Source organism: Carcharhinus amblyrhynchos, chromosome 13 (assembly GCF_965287045.1).
Source record: "Carcharhinus amblyrhynchos chromosome 13, sCarAmb.v2.hapA, whole genome shotgun sequence".
In the NCBI taxonomy this organism is placed as follows: domain Eukaryota; kingdom Metazoa; phylum Chordata; class Chondrichthyes; order Carcharhiniformes; family Carcharhinidae; genus Carcharhinus; species Carcharhinus amblyrhynchos.
This window is the reverse complement of record NC_137336.1, coordinates 67,826,954-67,853,146: the sequence shown is the minus strand read 5'-3', so window position 1 is coordinate 67,853,146 and position 26,193 is coordinate 67,826,954. Positions and strand designations below refer to the sequence as shown.

Here is a 26,193-nt window from a genome sequence, read left to right as displayed (position 1 = left end):
AGAAGGATGTGAACACACTGGAGAGGGTGCAGAAGAGGTTCAAAAGAATTGTTCCAGGAATGAAAAACTTCAGTATGGAGAAGTTGGGACTGTTCTCTTTGCTAAGAGCAGATTTGATAAAGGTGTTCAAAATCATGATGGGGCTGGACAGAGTAGATAGGGAGAAATCATTCCCATTCGTAAAAGGATTGAGAATGAGGGCACAGATTTAAAATGATTTGCAAAAGAAGAAAGTGTGATGTGAGAAAAAGCTTTTTACATGAGTGCTTTGGGTCTGGAGTGCACTGCCTAGAAGTGCGGTGTGGATAGTGGGGGTGATGGATAAGCGGGGCAGTGATGTGTATGGGTAGTGGGGGGTGGATAAGGGGGACACACACATATCACTGCCCCCCCCTTTTCCAGCCCCCCACTACACAGACCGATCGCCACCCGTGCTGGGTTGTTCTTTGTTCCACCCCCCTTCCCCGCACCAATCGCCCACAGAATGGCAGTAGACCCCCCTGCTTACCCCCCCACCCAAGATCCATCTGCCTTCCCACCAGAGATCCATCTGCCCCCCCCCGCCCCTCCCCAAGATACATCTTACCCACCTCTCTCCTCCCCCCACACCCTCGCTCCTTCCTTTCACTCCCAGGCCACTTTCTCCGCTTTCTGTGGCGCGGGAGCAATCTGACACGGGTGCGCTTCTTCCGCTCTTTTTCTAAATGTGCATGCGCAGTTCAGAGCTCCAATCGTTCCGGCAGCACTAACCCCTGCCCACAGCGTGAATCGGACTGGAGATGTCTGAGAGTATATGGGGGGCGCCTGAAAGCAGATTTCTAAGTCAGATCTGTATTACGCCCAGATTCGGCACTTAGAATGAAAATGGTAAAATCGGGCCCAATGTGTTGGGATATGGGGAAAAGGCAGGAGAATGCTACTAAGTCATGATACTCATTTGGAGAGGTGGTGCAGACCTTCTTTTCCACCATAACAATTCTGTGATTCTGTGAAATGTTCACATCCAAAAGTGCAAAGTTGTGATAGAATGTGAACCTAAAGCATTTATATATGTGTCAGATGATTTATTATGCCATGAAATTGCAATATATAATCAATATATCATCAGGTCAACAGGCTTATGACTGAGGATGTCAAATTCTGTTTTTATTAATTTGTATTCCTGCTTTTTATTCTTTGTTGTTTTGGAAATTGACAGTTCATTTGTCTGTGAAAACTATGAATCAGTGATTTTGGTTATTCTTGTATTCAATATGAATGACTTTAGTTAATATATATGTGTATTATATATATAGTTTGTTCCTTTCCCATTCCTGCTTAATTTTGCTCCTTTACTATTTTGAAAGCTAAGGAGGCACAGCATCTGTTTGGCATCTGGAATTGATTCCCACCAGGGGGTTTCCTTGCTTTACTGCTGACTTTATCAGAAGAGCTCACAACAGTAAAATTCACAAGCATTCTTTATTGTTCTATGGCATTTACACCAATATTATGGGGGAATGAATGAATGAACCATTAGTATGTAGCAGTAATAAAAACAAAATGGGTGAGATTATTAGTAACAATGGATTTAGGGAAAGCGCGGTTTGCGACACCTATGGATGGGTTGTGTGAGGTGTTGGCCCTCTGGTGGATTACTGGAGTCTGTCAGGAAGGTAAATAGAGATGGCAAAGGCCAGGCACAACTGAGAGAAGAGATAATCAGCAGCATTCAGGGAAGAACAACAATCCAACAACACTGAGAGGATGGGTAAGAGTTCATGCATTAAGGTGATATATGCATGATACATATATATATATACATATACATATATATATATGATACATATGCGCACGGCTGATTTAACTAGGTGGCTCTGCTAATTAATGATGGCATTAAGTGCAGTTGAAGGGTTGACCTGAGTTCAGGAAACCCAGGTGTAGAAGCTACATGAGAAATGATAGAAGCAAGAAATCACTTGTGTTACTGATATATAGGCCCCTAATTGTAACTATATGGTAGAATAGAGTATAAAGGGAGAGTTAATGGGAGTCTGTCAGAAACGTACAGTTAGAGTCATAAAATACCTACAGTGCAGAAAGAGTCCATTCAGCCCCACTGAGTCTGCACTGACTCTCTGACAGAGCATCCCATCCATGCCCTATAACTGTTACCCCCACATATTTACCCCATTCATACCCATAACACTAAGGGGCAATTTGGCATGGCAATTCCACCAAACCTGCACATCTTTATGGGAGGAAACCGGAGCACCTGGAAGAAACCCATGCCGTGACTGGGATAATGTGCAAACTCTACACGGTCACTCAAGGCTGGAATTGAACCTGGGTCCCTGTGCTGTGAGGCAGCAATGCTAACCACTGTACCAACCTGCTATACATAATCATGAGGTTTTTAATCTACATATAGTTTGCAAAAATCAGATGAGCATGGGTAGCCCAGATGAGGAGTTCATTGAATGTTTTCGGGATGGTTTCTTAGAAGAATACATTCTAGAACCAACCAGAGTATAGTCTACACTAGACCTGGTATTGAGATAGGATTAATTGATAACATCAGAGTGAAGGCATTTATGGGTAGCAGTGATCATAATATGATTGAATTTTTTACATTCAGTTTGAGAAATAGAAGAATGGGTCCAAGACTTGTATTTTAAACTTTAAAAAGGGAAATGGAGTGGGAATGAAAGCAGAGCTAACTGAAGTGAAGAAAATGATGAGGGTCAAGATAGGAGGGGTGATCAATAATATACGGGCATAGATTTTATGTTAGGGCAGGAGATTTAGAGGGGATTTGAAGGAAACCCTTTTCACCCAGAGGGTGGTGGAAATCTGGAACTTACTGCCTGAAAGATTGGTAGAGGCAGGAACTGTTGCAATATTTAGTAAGTACTTAATGAGCACTTGAAACGCCATAATTTACAAGGCAATGGACCAAGTGCTGGAAAATGGGATTTGTTTAGGTAATTGCTTGATGGCTGATACAGATACAATGGGCCAAAGGGCCTTTTTCTGTGCTGCAAAGCTCTATAACTCTAAAGTTCCCTGGATTCAGATGGGAAAATAATGAATGTAACTCCTTCATGCAAAAACAGTTGTGGAGGGGATGGAATGGAAAGTAGGAAACAACAAGTTCCACAACTGCCACAGGGAAATATTGGAAGTTGTTATTAAACATGTTATGCCAGACAACTTAGAAAAATTGAAGGCATTCAGGCAGAGTCAGCATGGTTTTATTGAAGGAGTCACATGTGTTGCGGATAAAGGGGAACCAGTGGACGTATTGTACTTAGATTTTCAGAAGACATTTGACAAGGTGGCACGTCCAAGGTTATGTGGTAAATAGTCTAAGGATACGAGGCAAACATTTTAGGACTGATATGAGTAGACATTTCTTCACCCAGAGAGTGGTAAACCACAGAAAGCAATTGAGACCAAACATTGTGTTTTCAAGAACAGAGTTTGACATAGCTCTTGGGGTGAAAGGGATCAAAGAACATGGAGGAAGGTGAGATCAGGCTGTTGGATAATCATAATAAATGGTGGAGCAGACTTGAAGGACCGAATGGCCTACTCCTGCCCCTATTTTCTATGTAAATAAAGCTCAGGGTTTCGGGGTAACATATTGGCACAGTTAGAAAATTCGCTAGCTAACAGAAAACAGGGCTGGCATAAATTGGTCTTTTTTTGGTTGGGATGTAACTAGTGGTGTGCCATAGGGATCAATGTTGGTCCCTCATTTTCTTACAGTTTATATAATGACTCATATGAGGACGCAGAAGGTATTATTGCTAAATTTACTGATGATACAATACAAAGGTGATTGGAAAGTAAGTTGTGAAGAGAGCATAAGGAGGTTACAAAAGGACATAAGTAGGTTTAGTGAGTGGGCAAAGATCTGACAAATGGACCATAATGTGGGCAAATGTGAAATTATCCATTTTGGCAGAAAGAATAAAAAAGAAGCTTATTATCGAAATGGTGAGAGATTACAGAGCTTTGAGATGCAAAGATATCTGGATATCCACATGCATTAATTGCAAAAGGTTAGTATGTGAGTACTGCAAGTAATTAGGAAAGTTTGTTGTGCCTTCGCATAGTCTGTTTTAACCCTTATACGGTGGAAAATAACTGCGGGTAGACGTCTTGTTAGTACAACCAATATTTATTTAAGACACACAATCAATAATCACCCACCCAACCAACAATAAGTTACCTTACAGAAAATACTAGAGTTCAAGTCCAACGCAAGACCTTGACTTAACTTTGTGTGACTGGCAAGTACCCAAGCAGATATTGGCCTCTATCTGTGCATTGGTCTCAGTTGCCTTCTGCGAAGTCTGGTCCTTTGGTCTGGTCTGGCACTCTGGCTCTGGTCTTCCTTCCTTCTCGGGTGTGGTGGCTCTCCATATGCTGGTCATCGCTGGCGATGGTCACTGTTGTTGTAGCTCATTCGTGGGGTCAGAGAGAGAGAAAGATTCTTGGTTGCGCAGCACTCTTTATACCCCATTGCTTTTTTTGGCCATTGCCAATCAATCGATCAGGACTTAATCACTCTAATCAATAAAACCCAATTGGGAGCTGCCACACCAGTCTCTGGGTATGTCCCCAATGGCCATGTCAGTAGGTGCTGAGGACACATAGAATACACACCTCCCTCCCAAATAAGGGCACCCCTATGTCTGGTAAACAACCCAGTTTGACCAGAAAGTCTCTTTTGTCCTGGAGATGACCCATATCCTGTGTACTCACTCGTCTGGGTTGCAGCCTGTTTATCTCTGTCTTTTAGGGCCCAATTGTCTCAGAGTGCTTTACAAATCGCCATCTTAGATAGTCCCTTTGGTCACAAGTTAATCATAAAATGTTGCAGTTTATTGTGAGGGGAATTGAATGTCAGATCAGGAGGTTGAGCTCAGTTGTCTCGGACACTGGTGAGACCACATCTGGATACTGTGTACTGTATGGGTCTCCTTACTGAAGGACATCTAAAATTAAATGCATTCTCCCCTATGTACTCTATGAACAGTATGTTTAGTTTGTATAGCAAGCAAGAAACAATACTTTGCACTGTGTACTAATACATGTGACAATAATAAATCAAATCAAAATCAAGAAGCAATTTGGTGAAGGTTATCGAATACTAGGAATAGGCAGGTTATCTTATAACAAAAAAATGGACAGGTTAAGCTTGTATATACTGGAATTTAGAAGAAGGGCAGTATGGTGGCACAATGGTTAGCACAGCACAAGGGATCCAGGTTCAGTTCCAGCCTTGGGTGAATGTGTGCAGTTTGCACTTTCTCCCCGTGTCTGTGTGGGTTTCCTCCAGATGCTCCGGTTTCCTCCCATAGTGCCTCTTAGTGTCCCAAGATGTGTAGGTAGGGGAATTAGTGGAGTAAATGTATGAGGTGACAGGGATAGGGTGGGGGTTGTGCCTGGGTAAGATGCTCTGTCGGAGAATCGGTGCAGACTTGATGAGCCTTCTGTTCTGTAGGGATTCTAGGATGAAGAATAAGAGGTGACTTGATGAAACGTGAGATTCTAAGGGAGCTTATGTTGGACTTGGAGAGGATGTTTCGTCTTGTTGGAGAATCCAAAACTAGGGATCACTGTTTAAAAATAAGGGGTCAACCATTTAAGACATAGATGAGAAGAATTTTTTCTTTCAGAGAAACTCACTTCCTCAAATGACAGTGAAAGCAGAGTCTTTGAATGTTTCTTAAGGCAGAATTAGATACATTTTAATAAACAAAAGAGGAAATGGATGGGAGATTACAGTCAGATCAGCCATGATTTTTATTAAGTGGTGAAGCAGTGAGCTACTCTTGCTTCTAATTTGTATGTTTGTATATTGAACAGCAGGATACCAGACACAAAGTTCTGACTATGATCTGCAAGAAAGTATTCTTCATGTTCTGGTAACAAATTTGGGGGTCTTGCCTTGTAATACCTTTGAGGCATACAAGTCAGCCTGATAACTGAAAAGGACACCAAGCCTTCTGCAGCCTGTTCTCAAAGGCTCACTTGAGTCAAATTACTCTCCTCTTTCCCAACTTAATTCCTTAACCATTTCCCATGAAGGAAAAGCCAGAAGCAAGAAATCGCCTGCGTAGAGTGAGGAAAAAAACCACAATCAGGAGGGCCCCCTCGCTCCTTGAATCAACTGACCCAGGGAACAAGAACAAACTCCATCCTCAACCATGTGTTCTTCTTCCTGTACTGCAATGAATTTCAGTGCTGGGGTGTCCAAACTATGACCCTGGATTACAGCCACAGTTATCCAACCTGACCAGTTTGATCCCTGACGCTGCAAAAGAAGAGCACAAAATAGAGAGCAAGTAGCACCAATGGAAGAGTGATGAGCATCAGAATAAGAATGAGGAACATCAGTGGCAGAGTGTGTTAATTGTATTGTTGAGGATATACAGATAAACAGTATTGATTGATTAAGTACTTGAGCACATATAAACAGATACTTTTGAAATAGCGAGCATTGGAGTGAGTGAGAAAACTGGGGTGAGAGAGTGAGGTACACTGATGACACATTGAGAAACACTGGGGTGAGAGAGTGAGAAACACTCGGGTGAGAGCGAGAGGAAACACTGGGGTGAGAGAGTGTGGTACACTGAGGTGAGAGAGTGAGGTACGCTGGGGTGAGAGTGAGGTACACTGGTGAGAGATTGAGAAACACCAGGATGAGAGAGTAAGAAAACTGAGGTAAGAATGAGAGAAACACCAGCGTGAGAAAGTGAGGCACACTGGGGTAAGAGTGAGAGAAATAGTGGGGTGAGAGTGAGAAACACTGAAGTGAGCAAGTGAGATACACTGGAGTGAGAGAGTGAGGTACTGGGCTGAGAGAGTAAGGTACACTATGGTGAAAGGTTGAGAAACACTGGGTGAGAGAGTGAGAAATACTGGTGTGAGAGAGTGAGAAACACGGGTGAAAAGGCGAGATACCCAGGTGAGAGATTGAGAAACAGTGTCGTGAACGAGTGAGAAAACACTGGTGAAAGAGTAACCCCGTGCATTTAGCATGGCAACTCCGCCTATCCTGCACATCTTTGGACTGTGGGAAGGAACCGGAACCTGGAGGAAACTCACACAGTCACAGGGAGAATATGTAAACTCCACACAGTCACTCAAGACCATAATCAAACCTGGGTCCCTGGCTCTGTGAGGCAGCAGTGCTAGCCACTGTGCCGCATGACAGACTATTGGGGTGGGATCCTAAAATCCCAGCCAAGGTCAACAGACATTTCCATGGTCTTCCCCTCGCCTGCTCCGATCCCATGTGGCACTGGCCAATAAAATTCCAGTCTTGGAATTGAGACAAGATATACACTGCAGCTCCAGGGATCCCAGATATGGGTGAGCAAGATCTCTTGATGTACAAGTTATTTACTGGAACATATGTAGAATATATTCTGATGGAGTAAGAACACTCATTTTAACCACTGGATAAAAGCAAATTATTGCGGATGCTGGAATCTAAAACCAAAAGACGAAATGCTGGAAGATCTCAGCGGGTCTGGCAGCATCTGTGAGGGAAGAAAAGAGCTGACTTTTTGAGTCCAGATGGCCTTTTGTCAAAGCTAAAAGGCCCACTTTCTTTTCGAAATGTCAGCTCTTTTCTCTCCTTACCTGCTGTGATTTTCCAGCATTTTCTCTTTTGGACTCATTTTAATCAATTAACTGCCAAAACATCTTGATCTGTCTGCACTTCTTAATGATTAAATTCAAGGTTAGCATGTTGCTTTGATTGAATTTATGATCTTACAGTGAGTACAACAGTAGTTTCTTCATTAAAGTGTTCGTAAATTCGGTGTTTTGTATTGTCATTGTTAATGCGGCCTGAGACAAACAGGCGCAAGAGGTGCCTCTGATGCCCCTGCAATAATGTACTACTCAACTACTCCACAATTGCTGCAATAAGTCCCATTTTCCAAGGGACGTGATCCCAGCAATCATGAAATCATTGGAGTTTGTTGGTCAGATGGAGAGCACCTTATTAATATGGGATAGTTGAGTAAAAGCTGCAGTTCTGTTGCATTCCCAGGATCAGCCTGCTCATTTCCACATTCCACACAACCTCCCCTCCTTGAACTCTTACCCCATTCCCAGACATTGTCTATTCACCCCCGAGAAAGGAGATTAATCTGCAAGAAAACATGTTAAAAAGGCCTAGACCCCTCCAGTTCACTGATAGTCTCATTTTTTTTTCCTGCAGATACAGAAATCTCATCTGCTTGCTGCGCAAGTTTGGATTTTGTCGTCACATACCTCTTCAAACAGCTGGCAAAAAGTAACAAAAAATCTCTCAGACTGGGACAGGTGGCACAAGAAGGGGAGCGATTACTCCGCACGATGCAGCAGAACCCAGAACTTCTCCAGCAGGTAACTGGTCTTTTTTCCCAGCGATGGAAACTGATGGTCAGATGATATGGGCTTTTAGAACAGATACCTAACTTGAGTTGTCCTTTCACACTTTACTAATGCTAGTTAATGAGCACCCCTGCTATTGAAGACATTTACCATTAAGAAACATTTGTTTGGTCATCCTTTTACTTCCCTGTACCCAACTGATGTTTAATAACAGTGATTGGATTTCTTCTATTGGTACACCTAAAGCACCACCAATGTTAAAAAGAACATGAGAAGATGACATTAATCAAGACTCATTTATTAGGTGGCACCATGTTAAGGATTTAAAAACCTCTAGATTAAATGAGGAAAGGAAGACTTAGATGTTCAGTTGCATAGTTTTTGAGATCCAGGCCACAATATGAAATGGTGCAATGAATCTAGCTTTCAACACAGAGAATGCAGGAGGAGGCAACATTTGGAGGGCAATGTATTTGGAAGTTGATAGAAACAAGAAAGGGTAGTTCAGAGAAACAAGATAACATTGAACAAATAGAAAGGGTGCAAATGAGAGAGTCTGAGGTTAGATCTGAGAGAATGATTGTCTACTGCATTCCATGCATTTTTGCATCCCATCAAACAGTGGGAACGGTAGCATAGTGTAATGTTACTGGGCTGGTAATCTGGAGGTCTGGACTAATGCTGAAAAGACATGAGTTTAAATTTCATCAGATGGCTGGAAAATTTAAACCAATTAAATGTAAAATCTGAGACAAAGCTAATCTCTTTAATGATGATCAGGAAACTACCAGATTGTCGTAAAAACCCATCTGGTTCACTAATATTCTTCAGGGAAGGAAATCTAATGTCCTTATCCATTCTGGCCTAACTGTGTCTCCAGATGTGCTACAATTTATTTCACCGCACTCCCCTCCCCTCTTGGAAGTAACGATGGCATGGAGCTGACCCATCCCACAGCCATGCTGCACTGCAAGGAGGCTTAATGGGGACAAATGGAACTTCTGCCCCTCACTTGGGGGGAATGTTTTGCCTCTGAAGCTGCAGGTCAATTGATTGGGGACTTGGCTGGGCAGACTTTGGCTAATGAGAGAGTGATGGAGGAAGCATTGGGTGTAAGCGGAGGGGGGCTAGGAGGAAAGAGAGGGTTCAATCTTAGGAAACTCCCTGATCTGTAAAGGGCAGCCCCCGAAGATTGAAACAAAATACCTCCCACTCTGCCTTTGGAAGTACCCTTTAAAATATCAGGATGCCTGGTCCTGCCTGGCTGTCTACGCCAAACATTTTATGTCGTGGACAGCATATTATCAAGGTCATTTTCTTTAATCATTTATACAATGTGAGCAAAATGCCCATCCCTAGTTGATGATGGATAAGGTGATGGTGAGTTGCCTTCTTGAACTGCTGCAGACCCTGAGGTGTAGGTACACCTGCAGTGCTGTTAGGAAGGAAGTTCCAGGATTTTGTTCCAGCGACAGTGAAGATACAGTGATATATTTCCAAGTCAGGGTGGTGAGTGACTTGGAGGGGAACCTCCAGGTGGTAATGTTTCTAGGTATTTGCTGTTCCTGTCCTAGACGGTAGTCTTGGGTTTGGAAGGTACTGTCTAGGGAACCTTGATGAGTTCCTACAATGAATCTTGTAGATAGTACACATTGCTGCCTCTGTTCATGGTGGAGGGAGTGAATTTTGTGGAAAGGATGTCAGTCAAGCAGGCTGTTTTGTCGTGGATGATGTTGAGCTTCTTGAGTATTATTGGAACTGTATTCATCCATGCAAATGGAGGGTATTCCATTATACTCCTGACTTATGCCTTGTAGATTGTGGACAGGCTTTAGGGAGTGAGGAGGTGAGTTATTCGCCACAGGATTCCTAGCCTCTGTCTTGGTAATGTAGCCACAGTATTTATGTAAGACCATATGACGTTGGAGCAGAAGTAGGCCATATGATCCATCAAGTCTGCTCTGCCAGTCAATGAGATCATGGCAGATCTGATATAATCTTCAACTCTACTTCCCAATTTATCCACATAACCTTTGATTGCCTTATTGATAAAAAAATCTGTTTATCTCAGCCTTGAACATATTTAACAACTCTACAGCTCCCTGCGGTAAAGAATTCCACAGATCCAGTAACTTCTGAGGGAACAAGTACACTTTTATATTCCATACTTCTTGCAATAAAATCTGATGGTTCAAAAGTTTTTGTCACCCTAACTCACTTGAGCTGCCACTTCTACTGTATTGTGAACCTGAATCATTAAATCCCTCTTTCCTTCCACCTCACCAAACCTTCCGCCGTTCAGATTATGATTGTTTAATTTTTGAAACCAAGACGTACCACTTCACACACACTGAAATTTAATTCTATATACAATTGTTTTGCTCATCCCATCATTTTATCAGTGTCCCCTTGCAGCTTTCTGTGATTCACAGAGTATTTACTGTGGCTCATAATGTAGTATAATCTGCAAATTTGGACAACACTCTCTTTATCTCTGTACCCAAATCATTGATCTACACATTGAACAGAAGCGGTCCCAGAATAGAAATATATTGGACATTGTTTTCTACTGCCAACCAATCCGAGAACTGCTCTTCTACTTTCTGTTTCTTCTCTTCCAACCAATTTTTCATCTAACTGTTGCCTAATTCCATACACCTCATATTCTTCAATGCAATTAGAGAGAAATTTTCCAAGAGATTTTATTTTTCTTTTAGTTCTGTCCCCCTCAGGAAACAGTCTTTCGGAGAGTAGGTGGCTAGTAGGTGAGGAGGGTGGTGATATACCACATCTATTTATGAGGAACAGAGCTCAAAAGAGTGGCATGTTCTAGGAACAGGTTATGCAGGCAGAAGAAATAGTTGGGCTTCATGTGAACAGTTGCTGTATTCCTTGTGTAAACATGGACAACTGGTTAAGGCACTGCTAATTGCTCTGTTCATAATCTTTTAGCCAACTGAGAGTCTGGCCAGTGTTCTGGAGGTGACCGCAGAGGAGTATTAAGGGCCAGAGCTCAGCCTTCCATGGTTTTAAAGTTCTGTGATTGTTACTAGCATTTGCATTGAAATCAACAGGACTCACCAAAATGAGAAGTTCCAGCAAACAAATTCCTTATTTTAAATCCATTTTGTTTCTGAGATATTGCAGGGGGACCTTTACTGTATTAAATTGTAATTGATCACTTTTTATCTCCAATACGTTGTAAGATTAAAGCCAACATTCATTCTCTTAATACTGACTGTAACTTCTCGTGGGACATCTGTCTGAAGGAGACTTCATATTGAGAAAGGTATCATTTCGGTTTTAACTGTGTTTTTAGCCATTTTGGACAATACATTCAAAATCCAGAGAATTCCAGAAAATGCTGGAAACTCACGGCAGACCAGTCATGCTTGTGGAGAAAGGATAATGTTTTGGGTTGGAACTGTTCAGGCAAAGGGACTTGTGGGGGAAATGAAAAATCATACAAGGAGTGATGTGGAATTCAACTCCAAAAAGTGAAAAGAGTGTCACCTGAAATATAAGGAAGAATGGAAGAGAGTTGACTGTTCGGAATCATTGGCGGAATTTTACAGCCCCGCCCGAATCGGAGCTGGCGAGGGGTGAACAATGGTAAGGTCTGTTGACCTCAGGCAGGATTTTACCGTTTCCGGATAAGCGAGACCATAAAATTCTCTACGTAAGCATGACTGGAAAGGGATTGTTCCTCTGGAATTTTATATACAGCAACTTGTTTTTAAGTGAGATTTCAAACACCATGTCTAACCAATCCCGCACTGCTGTACCGTGACACTGCATTTTCTTTAATTACTGTATTTCAGATTTCCAGGAATCACAGTTTTTTATTTCCAGGTTTATCCACAGTTGTGTCCAACTTAAAAACAAGTTGTTGTTTTTGTATATAAAATTCCAAAGGACCAATCCCTTTCCAGCCATGCTTACATAGAATTCTAGTCTATCTTATATTTCAGATTACAAAGGAGGACAAGCTTTATTCACTCTTATATAGAATTTTAACAAACCAAACCCACCTTGTTTTGGATTGGATGGGATTCCAATTATACAAATCTCTTCCAGTTACTTCTGTGGTGTAAAGTTCCCAAGAAAGAAGCCCAATTGGCTTGGCTGTTATGACATTTTGCATTATAGGCAGGGTGTTTTCTTTTAGTTCAGTATCACAGACCATAATCAAAACTGCTCTATCCAATACAACAACAATATGACCTTACATTTATATAGCACTTTTAATGTAGTAAAATGTTCCGGGTACTTTGCACAAGCATTATCAAACAAAGACACTGAGCATTCTTTACAAGATATTAATTGGCATGGTACCCATAACATAGAGCCCGATTATGTGAACCTTCTCCCTGTCTGCTAACAGCCCTCCATCTTTCATAGAAACCCTACAGAGCAGAAAGAGGCCATTTGGCCCATCAAGTCTGCACCAGTCACAATTCCACCCAGGCCCTGTCCCCATATATTACCAACTAATCCCTCTAACCTACACAACCCAGGACACTAAGGGGCAATTTAGCATCGCCAATTAACCTAACCCGCACATCTTTGGCCTGTGGGAGGAAACCCACACAGCTGCAGGGAGAATGTGCAAACTCCACACAGACAGTGACCCAAGCCGGGAATCGAACCTGGTTCCCTAGAGCTGTGAAGCAGCAGTGCTAACCACTATGCTACCATGCTGCCCAGGCCCCCCCCTTCCATCTTTATGAAACCCAACACACTGGGCCCAACTCTCCCATCCCGACACATATGTTTTTTGGCACGTCGGGTTGGGAGATGTGCATGTCAGCCATTTTGCAGGATTCATGCATGCATTCCCGATACATGTACGTCTCCCACAGCTGGAGAGCAGGTGCATTTGGGACCATGCCATAACCATCAGCAAAACAGGTAAGTGATTTAAGTCTATTTTTAATCTCATTTAAATGTCATTATTGGACCTGACATGGAATTCTCTGGGCCCAATAGCATCTCCCACCCTGCCAGGGGTATTTCACTCCAATGGGGTTTGGGGGGGTGGTGAGGTGAGCGGCTGTGGATTACAGTGCTCCAGGATGGGAGGGGGATGGGGTCGGGTTGGCCTTCGAATGGACAGCAGGTTGTGATCTGGCTGTGGGGTGCACTGCGAGAGTCCTGGGCTAGCCAGCCATCGAACTGGCCAGCAAACTGCAGTCAGGCAATGCAGGGCCACTGTGCATGTGCAGAGGCCTGGAACTGTTCGTCTCCGCCATGAATGGGATCTGCCCTCGAACTTTTAATGGCGATCACAGTTGTGAGCTCTGCAGTGTAAAGTGTGGGAGCTTCTAGTCTGAACTCCCACTGAAAAAATAATTGTGAATTACACAGTTTTTCTCTCCAATTCAGCACTGAGAATTTTTTTGAGAGAATCGGGCTCATAGATTCTTATACCACAGAAGGAGACCATTTAGCACATTGTGTCAGTGTCAACTCTTTAGAAGAGCTAACCAATTGGTCACGTTCTCTGTCCTTTCCCCTAACCCCAAGTGGGTTTTTAGGTAGTGGGGACATGAAATTGCAGTAATGGGATTCCCTCCAAGTTCCTGTATATCCCTAGCTTTAAGTGATCTTACACTGGGAAATGGAAGGCCCCAGACAGGAAGCCCATCCTTGCCCCATTTGAGGCCCTTAAATGACCATCAATTGGCCATTTAAATGACATTTCCCACCTGGGCAAGAGTTTCAGGTCCTGTATTGTTTTTTGCTCTTTTCAGGTACACTTTCAATTTTCTTTTGAAAATTCTTGTTGAAACTGCAATGCCCTTTTCTGGCTGGGCATTCCAGCCCATGACAATTCATTGTAGCAAAACTAATTCTCCTCATATACTTTCTGCTATTTCTGCCACATTAAATCTTAAGACCCAAACTTAGTTCTAATCGCTCCCATTAGACTGAATTCCAATGGCCATACCTCTTCTCATTAAAAGTTAAAGTTAATTAAGGCTCACATTAACACTGCAATGAAATTACTGTGAAATTTCCCTCGATGCCACAGTCCAGCACCTGTTCGGGTCAATGTACCTAACCAGCACATCTTTCAGATTGTGAGAGGAAACCAGAGCACCTGGAGGAAACCCACGCAGACACAGGGAGAACATGCAAACTCCACATGGACAGACCCAAGCTGGGAATCAAATGCGGGTCCCTGGCACTGTGAAGCTATTGTGCCACCCCATTCTATGGAATCTCTGGGGACCAAACAATCTATCATTACCATATCTATTCCAGTAGACTGAATTCCTTGCAATCCATTCCCATTAAATAGAATTCCATTCCACTTTCTAGTCACTCTTATTGTACAGGATTTCTAATCAAAATGACTATTTCCAGCTATCTTATTTAATGTTATGGTAGTAAAAGCAATATATCCACTGTACTGTAAAGATTTACCTCAAGAGATATTGATAGATTTAAAATTCTAATAATTTTGTGTCAGATATGTTTTCACTGTTAAATGCTTTCCTGTTGTGAGACTGAATTACTCAATGAATTATTAAATAGGCTGTGGTAGAGACATTTGCAAATTGACCATTATTATCTGTAGTTTAAAGAAATCATGACCCAAGACTAGCTATGCATTTATCAGGATTTGACGGTTTTCTTTGTTTCCAAAAGTTTTTTTTCATTTGAAATCTCTTTCTTGTTCATTCATACTTTACTTTGAACATGGCATCTATGTAACATCAATTCTCGACTAGGGAGAGCAGCTGAAGCTGGTTTGCTTTTCATGTAGTTGGCTGACTTCTGTCAGGCTGAGAACAAAGAAAATAGTGCTTAATGTGTCCATTTTTGGTGTGATGATGTCACTAACTCTTTTACCAGACCAGATGTCAGCTGTTCTGCCATAGAGGCAGCATCAGAACTGATAAACCACCTTATTATTTGAATGATGAATCATGCGCATCAGTTTGTTTTTTTTGATACTGCAATCTCTGTCAATGCATGGATTTAATCTATATCATAGTAATGTTCTTTTAAATGACATAACCATACCATTGGAACTTTATTGGAATCTGGACAAGTAAATTCTTTTTAGCTTTAATCTCTTAACAGTAAACACTCCTGGGGTTAGTGGAGAAAATCCTTCATGTTGAGTGCTCCCTTTTAGAATATTCAATTATTAATAACATTGGTCTCTTGTACTGGGCATAAATATGATTAGAATTAGCACTAATCATGTCATATTGAGCGCCTCTTATGTCAGCTATTCAGCAGAGCAATACCTGACATCATCTCCCGAGGTCACAGACAACTTTGACCTTTCTCTTCGTGCATAGTTTTTCTGCCGTCTCGGAAGCTCTCCTGAATTGATTTAAAACTTTGACTCTTCCCTTTATGAGGCAGTAAAATTGATAATTATTCAGATGGGAGCTGAACGTTGAGTGAAAAATCAATGCCAGCAGCTCTCTGTTGTGTATAAAATTACTTCTGAGATGCTGGACGGAATGGATGTCCAAGATAAAAGCAGCAGGCAGGGGATCATGGAGAGGATTAGACGGACAGCATTGAAAGCCTTGGGGGCAGCTTTTCAGTGGGTGGGAGCAGGCCGGCAGGGGGTCATTACCAGTAATGATATGACTCATTGATCATATGTTTATATTACATTGCCATTAGGTTATAAATCTCCAAAGTATGGAGATGGAACCCAGACTGCGCACTGTACCAACAGGGAGAGATATTAGATTATTCTCATTTTCACACAGATTAAAAAAAAGTTATTGATTATTCATTGGTTATTCATCAAATATGTTTTTAAAGACAATTAGACCTTAATGAACACAATGGCTGCTAATAGCCACCGGATCATTTTTCACTGTGTTGATAAGTAATATTTCTGAGTATTAAAAAGAATGGCTTGTGAATTGTTTAATAGCTTTGAGTAATGAGACTCTAATGACTAATATGATGCAGTTTAGTAAGGATATGTCAACTTCTTAAAAGCTCCAGTGTCTGAGCCACACAGATATAGATGGTCCCAGGCTCCACTAAAATAGCTGATTTTGGCTAGGGCCATAACAGGGGAGGCTGCAGTTGGCCTCAATATCTTGAGCTAGGAATGGAGGAAGTAAACAAGTGTGAACAGCTTGCAGGGACAGGATCAGACTCAGCTGAGATGTAATTGAGCAGTCTTAAATGACAGAATCATGTGAGGAAATGTGATCGCACCTGAGTTGGAATATTTTCTTAACGATGAAAGAGCAAAGGGATTTAGTTGCCCTGAAACACAAATTGCTAAAATCTGGTGAATTTGTACAAATGTATTCAGACAAATGGGATGGTGGTCTTTATCATAAGTTAGAATACAAAAGTCAGCAGGTGGTGCTCCAGTAGTTGTACATTGTGTTAGGCAGACCCCATCTGGAGGGCTGCATTCAGTGCTAAGTATCACACCTCAGGAAGGATATATTGCCTTCAGAGAGGACACTTCAGAGGTTCACCAGAATGATGTTGAGGCTAGAAGATTAAATTATGATAGTTTGCATAAGCATGACATGTATTTCATTTTGTTTAGAAAATTGGAAGTGGTGAAATTGAAATGTTTAAAGTGATAAAGGGATTTGATAGAATAGATGCAGAAAAACTATTTTATTTGAGACAAGTAGGCAGAATCTTAAAATTAGAGCAAGGAAAGTTAGGAGTGAAATCAGGGGAAGCACAAAGGGTACAGTTAACCTGGAACACTCTCTAAAAGTTGTTGGGTCAATTGATGGATGGATAGTTTGTTTTGTTCACTGAGGTAATAAGTGATATGGAATAAACGGAAGAGGGTGGAAGTCACACTTCAAACAAATAAAACCCGCCAGGATCTTACCTGTTGTGAGCAGTTCTGAACACCACCTGAAGAAGGCCTTGGAGGGAATGCAGCAGTAATTTACTAGAGAGATACCTGGATCCCACAGGTTTAATTATAAGGAGCAGTGATCAAACTCAGGTTGTATTTCCTGGAATTTAGAAGGTTAAAGGGATTTGATCAAAATTTTCAAGATATTAAGGGGAACAGATAGGATAGATATTTCTGCTGGTTGGGGAATGTCGGACCTCATAGCCAAAATATAGAAATTAGATGTTTCAGGAATGAAATTGGGAAACAACTTGTACTCACAAAGTGTAGTAGAAGTTTGGAAGTCTTCTCAAACAGCAATTAATGCTATGTCAATGGCAAATTTTTAAACTGAGATTGATAGATTTTTATAACCAAAATGTACGAAGGGATGTGAGACAAAGGAAGGTATAGGACATGGAGTCATGTCACAGATCAGCAGAGGCGAGTGTATGGTGTCGAAATTTGCTGATGACACCAAGATTGGTGGAACGGCAAATTGCGCGGAGGGTGTGGAGAGTCTGCAGAAGGATCTAGATAGGCTGGGCGAATGGGCCAGGAAATGGCAAATGGAATTTAATGTTGGCAAGTGCGAGGTGGTCCACTTTGGTAGGAATAATGGTAGGAAAGACTATTACTTACGTGGCGAAAAACTGCAGCAGGCGACGGTGCAGAGGGACCTCGGGGTCCTTGTGCATGAGTCGCAAAAACCCAGCCTGCAGGTGCAGCAGGTGGTCAGGAAGGCGAATGGGATGCTGGCCTTCATAGAGAGGGGGATTGAATATAAAAGTAGGGAGGTCTTGCTGCGGCTGTATAGGGCATTGGTGAGGCCGCAGCTGGAGTACTGTGTGCAGTTTTGGGCGCCGTACTTACGCAAGGATATTTTGGCCTTGGAGGGAGTGCAGAGGAGGTTTACTAGGCTGATACCGGAGTTGAGGGGGTTGAGCTATGAGGAGAGGCTGAATAAACTAGGCTTGTACTCGTTAGAGTTTAGAAGAATGAGGGGAGATCTCATTGAGACATATAAGATGATGAATGGGATGGATAGGATAGAGGTGGAGAGGCTCTTCCCACTGAGAAAGGACAGTAGGACTAGGGGGCACAGCCTCAAGATAAAGGGGGGGCGGTTTAGAACGGAGTTGAGGAGGAACTTCTTCACTCAAAGGGTGGTGAATCTCTGGAATTCTCTGCCCATTGAGGTGGTGGAGGCTGCCTCGCTAAATATTTTTAAGATGCGGGTTGATGGGTTTTTGATAAGTGAGGGGATTAAGGGTTATGGGGAGAGGGCAGGAATGTGGAACTGAGCCATGACAGATCAGCCATGATCTTATTGAATGGCGGGGCAGGCTCGAAGGGCTAGATGGCCTACTCCTGCTCCTATTTCTTATGTTCTTATGTTCTCAAGAATGGTGGAATGGGCCTGAGGGGAGAAATGATCTGCTTATCTTCTTACATTCCTATCCGAGAGTAAATGACGTGAGAGGTAGAACAACTGAATGGCCTACTCCTATTCCTGTGGGAGATAGAAAAAGAAGAGTTGGAGAAAGTCGGGAGGGAAAGAATACAGAAGCAAACGGCATTTTAACAAGAGAAAGAAGCCAGCCAACAACACTCCTTTTAAAATAAGTTAAGAGCTTGGATTAATTTTGCGATTTATTTTCTATCCATTGCTGTTTTCTTTTATCAATTATATAAAAGGAAGATTTGCATTTACATAGTGTTTTGCAGAAATCTCCCAAAGCACTTTATGGTCAATAAGTTATTTTAAAGTGTGTCAGCTGCTGCTGTGTGAACTGGCAAGGTTGCTAATCTCTGCACAGCGAAGTCCACAGGTAGCAGTGAGATAAATGACCAGTTAATTTTTTTCGTAATTATTCTTGTGGAAGAATATTGTCCAGGATCCCAGATAAATCCCTGCTCTTCTTCAATTACTACAAGTACTACTAAAAGATTTGAGGAAAAAGCCTTTGTATTTATATCTCACACAAACAACAGCCACATTTCCTGATTACAGCGTACCTCAAAAATATATTCCTACAGTGGAATTGAATGTTCAAACTTCCGACTCAGATGATATTTCTACAAACCAAAGTAATGTGACGAGTATGCAAGTGGATCCTTAGTTCCTTGCTGTATTTACAAGGCCCCTGGAGTGTTTTGTTATAATTAGCTAATGACTGTGTGCATGAATGTGTGAAATCAAAATCCCAGTAGAATGAGAGAGAGATGTCAGGAACAAGGAGCGGCATGATCTAGTGTATCGTTAGACTTCCTCAGATTCAGGACTGAGGAGAAGACAGAAGCTTGTGTGTAGCTGCAGTCAGGTTGTTGTCCTTCAGTGTGCAATCTAGGCTGTAAAGTATCACGATGAAACTAAATGTGGATATGTTTGAGATGCAGAATTGTGTTTCGAACCTTTCTATGAAGAAATTGTTGGAATATTTAAGAAGGTAGATCAATGTGTAAGGGACCATTTGCTGGTTGATCCCTTCTGTGGGCAGGACTGGAAAATCTTGGCCTATGTTTATGTTGTGCTCTAAATTGTTCGTTGTATTATGTGTTGCTGTATTATGAATGACCTATAGTGCTTGTGAACAACTGATTGTTGAACCCTCCTTCACTCAGTTTTAGCATTCCCACCATCACTTCATGAGATGAGTCAAAGTAAGCCTGCGTCTATTCCAACTCCAACTCCACTATATGCCACTTACTAACTGAGCTTTCAGTGCTTTTGTGAAGTATTTTTCTCTTTATAAAATGACTTCTTTCAAATATGAGCGTGTAGATTTTTAGTTTTACGTTAATGTGGAATTGAGATATTACATTGAGTGTAGTTTGGTAACCGCCGAGCTATCCTTTAGCACCCACTGTTGCCACTGCTTCGATTGGAAATCACTCTAATACTGCAGCCTGCACTGCGAGCATAAAGGACTGCAGGAAATCCCAGTCCTGTAACTCGTCTGGTGCTTGATATGTGGGTTTTCCAGCTAGTAGTATGGTTTTTCAAGCTTGGACAGGTGTTGATTTTCAAGCCAGTCCAATGTTGCAGCTCTTTCTGTTGCTGTTGGAGTTTCCCAAAAATGTCTTAGGGTGCGCACACCATATGTGATGCCCTGTCAAGAATTGAAATCTCCATCATGGAATCCGAAGAGTTGATTCTCCCATTCTGATGCGCTAATTTTCTAATGAATCGGGCCAGGAGAATTGCATGTAGGCCGATTCGCAGGATTCATCCATGCGTTCCTGACGCGTGCACGCGTGTCCGAGCATCAGATATCTGGCACGGTCAAGACAATGCTGAAAACAGGCGGGGTCAATAGATAAATAATTTAAATCTATTTTTAATGTTTAATTTTTAAGTTTCACTATCGAGTCCAGGACTGAAGTCTCCGGGACCGCGGGAAGAGCAGGGATTTATCTGGGATCCTGGACAATATTCTTCCACAAGAATAATTACAAAAGAAATTAACTGGTCATTTAACTCATTGCTAGCATCTCCCACCTCATCAGTGCAATTTCACTCCAGCTGGGTTTAGACTAACTCCTCACTTTTGGGGAAATAGGAAGAAATCCTGCTAGAATGAAGGGGGACACTTGGAGCCCCCCAGGGGGTCAGGCGGCAGGAGGGTGGTGCACTCAGGGCACTGGCATCATAGCAGTGTCAGCCTGTGCCCCTGGCTCTGCCCAAGCAGCAGAGTGCCCATGCCCAGGGAGCACCATGACACTGCCCAACGGGCATGGGACAGTGCTAAGGGAGTGAGGCTTAGGGGGCAGGCTTAGGGACGATCAGTGGGACTGGGAGTTCCCGCTGTCACTCTGCTTTGGGATTGATCGGGACTGGAGGGAGGCCAGCGATTGGGGCGGGCTGGGAGATGTGGTGATCTACTGGGGGTCTGCCTCCCATGGGAGATGTGGGGCGGGGGAGGGGGGGGAGGTGGGGTTTCTGCCGGGGAGGTATGGCTGTGTCTTCTGGGGGGATCTGCTTCCTGTGGGGTGGGAGGGAGGGGAGGGGAGATTGTCACTGCTGGAGAGAGGGAGCTGGAGAATGGGGTGCTCCAGAACGTATGGGAGGGGGTCGGGGCTAGCCTGGGAATGCTCATTAGGTCTGCATTTGGGCCATGGGGAATGCTGGGGAGGGGCAGCACCTCCAGATTCCTGGGCTGGCCTGTGATTGAGTTGGCCAGCAAAGTATAGGCTGACAGGTCAGGGCCACTGCGAATGCGCAGAAGCCCAGAATTGTCAGCCTCTGGTTTGAATAGCCCCGAGCTTTTCACGATATTTACAATTGTGACCTCTATTGCACAGAGTGTGGATTCTTGTCTAAAAGTTGCAATGTAAAAAACAATCAAGATTTAAACCTGTTTTCCTGCGAATTCAGCGCTCAGAACTTTTCTGTGGGGATTCGCCCACTGCCCCAGAAGTGCAGAATGAGGCCATTTGGCATATTGTGCTTGTGCCAACTCTTTTGTAAGATCTGTCCAATTAATTCCACGTCTGTACTCTTTCGCTTTAGCGCTGCCTCTTTTTAGCTTTCAATACCACAGCATCCTCCTTAAATGTCCATCTTCCATTATTCACTTTTGTGGCAGTGTACTTTCATGGTTTGAATTCTATCTTGACCAATTTAGCCATTGCACCTGTCGTAGATATTCCTGCTCCTGTGCTCATATGGTTACATCCATTGTGCCAAGGTTCTATCTTTGGCTTTTTCCTATTGTCATATGTAACACTAAAATGAAATGTAATCTTTAAAATGAAAGTGTCCTGGCTGCTCTACAGACTTTACGTAAAATGACACTCAGCTTAGGAAAGAAATAATTAACATGTGTGTCAGAAAGCTTGGTCAAAGAGGTAGGTTTTGAGGACATTTTCAAAGAAGAAAGCTGGAGAGATTTAGGGAGGAAATTCCAAAGGACGGAACCGTGATAACAGAAAACAAATGGACGAGGAACACAGAGAAGGTTAAAATCAGAGAAACTGGGCGCTTGAGGGGGATGTAGGGCTGGAGGAAATTGCAGAGCTAGGGTGGGTATTAGCCATAGATTTAAAAAAGACAAAAATTCTAAATCCAAGATATTGAGGTGTTTAACATGATGCTGCATAAAAGACTGCTCCAGAAGGTGAGATCGCAGGGAATTAGGGGTAGAGTATTAGATTGGATTGAGTAATGGCTGACTGACAGAAAGAGAAGGTCGGGATAAATGGGTCCTTCCCTGGCTGGTGAAATGAAATTAAGACCTGAGGGGTCAGTCCTCGGACCTCAATTTTTTACAATTTATATAAATGATCTGCTAGCAGGGGCAGAGTATAACATAGCAAAATTTGCGGATAATACTAAAATAGGTGGAAAAGCAGACAGTGAAGAAAACATAAAGATTTTACAGATGGATATAGATAGGCTAGGAGAATGGACCAAAATTCGGCAGATGGCATTTAATGTGGATAAGTGTGATGTTGCCATTTTGGCAGAAAAAAATAGAAAGGCAAATTGTTACCTAAATGAAAAGCAGATTCAAAATGTATCCGGGCATGAGATCTATGTGGTTGCCTTATGTTCATGAATCACAGAAAGTCAGTATGCCGGTGCAGCATGTAATAAAAAAGGCAAATGGGATGTTGGTATTTATTGCAAAGTGACTGAAGGATAAAAGTGTTGCAGTTGTAAAAAGGGTGTTGGTGAGACCACATCTGGAGTATTGTGTCCATTTTTGGTCTTCTTATTTAAGAAAGGATGTGGTGGCATTGGAGGCAGCTCAGAGGAGGTTCACCAGATTGATTCCAGAGATGAAGGGGTTGACATATGAGGAGAGATTAAACAATTTGGGCCTTTATTTGCTGGAGTTTAGAAGGATGAGAGGGGATCTGATCAAGATATATAAAATTTTAAATGAGATTGATAAAGTAATTGTGGAGCAATTGTTTCCTGGGGCAACCTTGAACAAGAGGTCATAGATATAGGTTGAGCAGTGGTAGATTTAAAACTGAGATGAGGGGGAACTACTTCTCACAGAGGGTGGTGAATTTGTGGAACTTGCTGCCCCATAGCACGGTGGAGTCTGAATCATTGAACGGTTTCAAGAAGGAGATAAGTATATTTCTAATGAACAAGGGATATGGGGAACAGGTGGGGAGGTGGATCTGAGACCAGGGAGAGGTCAGTCATGATCTGATTGAATGGCGGAGCAGGCCTGAAGGGCTGAATTTGCCTACTTCTGCTCCTAATTCCTATGAGGGATAGGGAAAAAATCTACATCATAGATGGCAGAGGTGATGGTGATCAGAATGTAGTGGGCAGGACAGGAGGGTATAAGAAATGGAGACCACCAAGGATTATATTGTAGCAGTCTAGTATGGAGATGCCAAAGGCATGTATGAAAGGTTTACCAATAGAGGGGCCGAGGTGGAGTGTAGGCAGGACTGTTGCAATGATAGAAATAGACGTTCTTCATAATGAGATTAACATGGACCAGGATTTTCCACTCCCCATTGGGACAGGCATCATGACAGGCATGACTGAAAAATCTTGTGAGAAATCTTGTGAGAATCCTTAACCCCAGGATTCTCTGGGAGGCAAGAGAAGTGATTGCAGAGCCTCTGGCTTTGATCTTCAGGTCGTCGTTGGCCTCTGGTATAGTACCGGAAGATTGGAGGTTAGCGAATGTTGTCCCATTGTTTAAGAAGGGGAACAGAGACTTCCCTGGGAATTATAGACCGGTGAGTCTCACTTCTGTTGTGGGCAAGGTTTTAGAAAAAATTATTCGGGATAGGATTTATAGTTATTTGGAGAGTAAAGAATTGATTGGAGATAGTCAGCATGGTTTTGTGGCGGGTAGGTCGTGCCTTACTAACCTTATTGAGTTTTTTGAGAAAGTGACCAAAGAGGTGGATGGGGGTAAGGCAGTGGACGTGGTGTATATGGATTTTAGTAAGGCGTTTGATAAGGTTCACCATGGTAGGCTTCTGCAGAAAATGCAGATGTATGGGATTGGGGGTGATCTAGGGAATTGGATCAGGAATTGGCTAGCGGATAGGAGACAGAGGGTGGTGGTTGATGGTAAATATTCATCATGGAGTTCGGTTTCGAGTGGTGTGCCTCAGGGATCTGTTTTGGGGCCACTGCTGTTTGTAATTTTTATTAATGATCTGGATGAGGGTATAGTTGGGTGGATTAGCAAGTTTGCTGATGACACCAAAGTCGGAGGTGTGGTAGATAGTGAGGAGGGGTGTCATAGTTTACAGAGAGACTTGGACAAGTTGCAGAGCTGGGCCGAGAGGTGGCGGATGGAGTTTAATGCGGAGAAGTGTGAGGTGATTCACTTTGGTAGGAATAACAGATGTGTCGAGTATAGGGCTAATGGGAGGACTTTGAATAGTGTGGATGAGCAGAGGGATCTAGGTGTATGTGTACATAGATCCCTGAAAGTTGGGAGTCAAGTAGATAAGGTTGTTAAGAAGGCATATGGTGTCTTGGCGTTTATTGGTAGGGGGATTGAATTTAGGAGTCGCAGCGTCATGTTGCAACTGTACACAACTCTGGTGCGGCCGCACTTGGAGTACTGTGTGCAGTTCTGGTCCCCACATTATAGGAAGGATGTGGAGGCTTTGGAGAGGGTGTAGAGGAGGTTTACCAGGATGTTGCCTGGTATGGAGGGGAGGTCCTATGAGGAGAGGCTGAGGGATTTGGGGTTGTTTTCGCTGGAAAGAAGGCGGCTAAGAGGGGACCTTATTGAAACATATAAGATGATTAGAGGTTTAGATAGGGTGGATAGTAATAGCCTTTTTCCTCTGATGGAGAAATCTAGCACGAGGGGGCATGGCTTTAAATTAAGGGGTGGTAGTTACAGGATGGATGTCAGGGGTAGGTTCTTTACCCAGAGGGTGGTGAGGGATTGGAATGCCCTGCCTGCTGCAGTTGTAAATGCGCCTAGTTTGGGGGCGTTTAAGAGATCCGTGGATAGGTTTATGGACGAAAAGGGATTGGTTTAGGCTAGTGGGTCATTGTTTTGTAACTGGTCGGCGCAACATCGTGGGCCGAAGGGCCTGTTCTGCGCTGTAATGTTCTATGTTCTATGTTCTTAAGGCCCAAGGCATGATCTCCAACAATGTAAAAGTTGGAAGTGATTGTGCGCTCCTATGTCAATGCAAGCTATATTACCCGCTGCTTGATGTCACAAATATCATTATCAAAAATTGCATCTCATTATGATACATACTTGCTGGAATCATTCCCCACGTTGGTGTGAAATCAGAATGACATGGTTTACAACAGCATTTAAACACCATACCCCTAACAACCTGCACTTCACTGGGAACTCTGAATTCGCACAACAGTACAGTGCTTATGGGTATCAATGCCAGGCTTCATTGTAAGGGCCACCACACACTCACGGGAGGCCCCACAGTCAAGACCACCCAGCAACCAGATTAGATAAGGCATAGCTGGCTTTTACTGTACAGGACAGCAAGGGCTCCATTCAGAAAGCGGCAAAACAGCATTGAGTAAAGGGAAGGGGCCTTGGGAAAGGGCTCTACTGGGAGCAGTAAACAGCACGGAAGCTTTTACACAAACACTTGATGGAGCGGGGCAGAGGGTGGTAGGCAATAAATGGCCACGCAGCTGGAAAAAAGTTCAAAAATAAGGGCATTGCTACAACTGACACATTAGCATCAGCTAAATTGACATGCATGAAGTCAGGCAAATGCCCACTCAAGCCACAAATATTGCTCAAAGTTGCAATGATTGCTCCCCTAGTTTTAACTCTTGGTGCACAGCCTTCAAACTCAAGATTCTTATTGAATAACAGAACTATTAGGCAACTGGATAAGATTGGGGCAGCACGGTGGCACAGTGTTTAGAACTACTGCCTCACAGTACCAGAGACCCAAGTTCAATTTCTGGCTTGGGTCACTGTCTGTGTGGAGTCTGCACATTCTCCCTGTGTCTGCATGGG

At 42.9% G+C, this 26,193-nt stretch overlaps 1 protein-coding gene across 1 annotated transcript in view; it reads left to right on the top strand.

The window, feature by feature from the left end:
* LOC145351309 (ran-binding protein 17-like) overlaps positions 1 to 26,193 on the top strand; it is a 925,757-nt gene that overhangs the window by 785,617 nt on the left and 113,947 nt on the right. Inside the window, exon 25 of the mRNA XM_080200932.1 lies at positions 8,228 to 8,394. Within this exon, the coding sequence (XP_080057058.1) occupies positions 8,228 to 8,394 (167 nt within the window). The remainder of the gene's footprint in view (positions 1 to 8,227; positions 8,395 to 26,193) is intronic.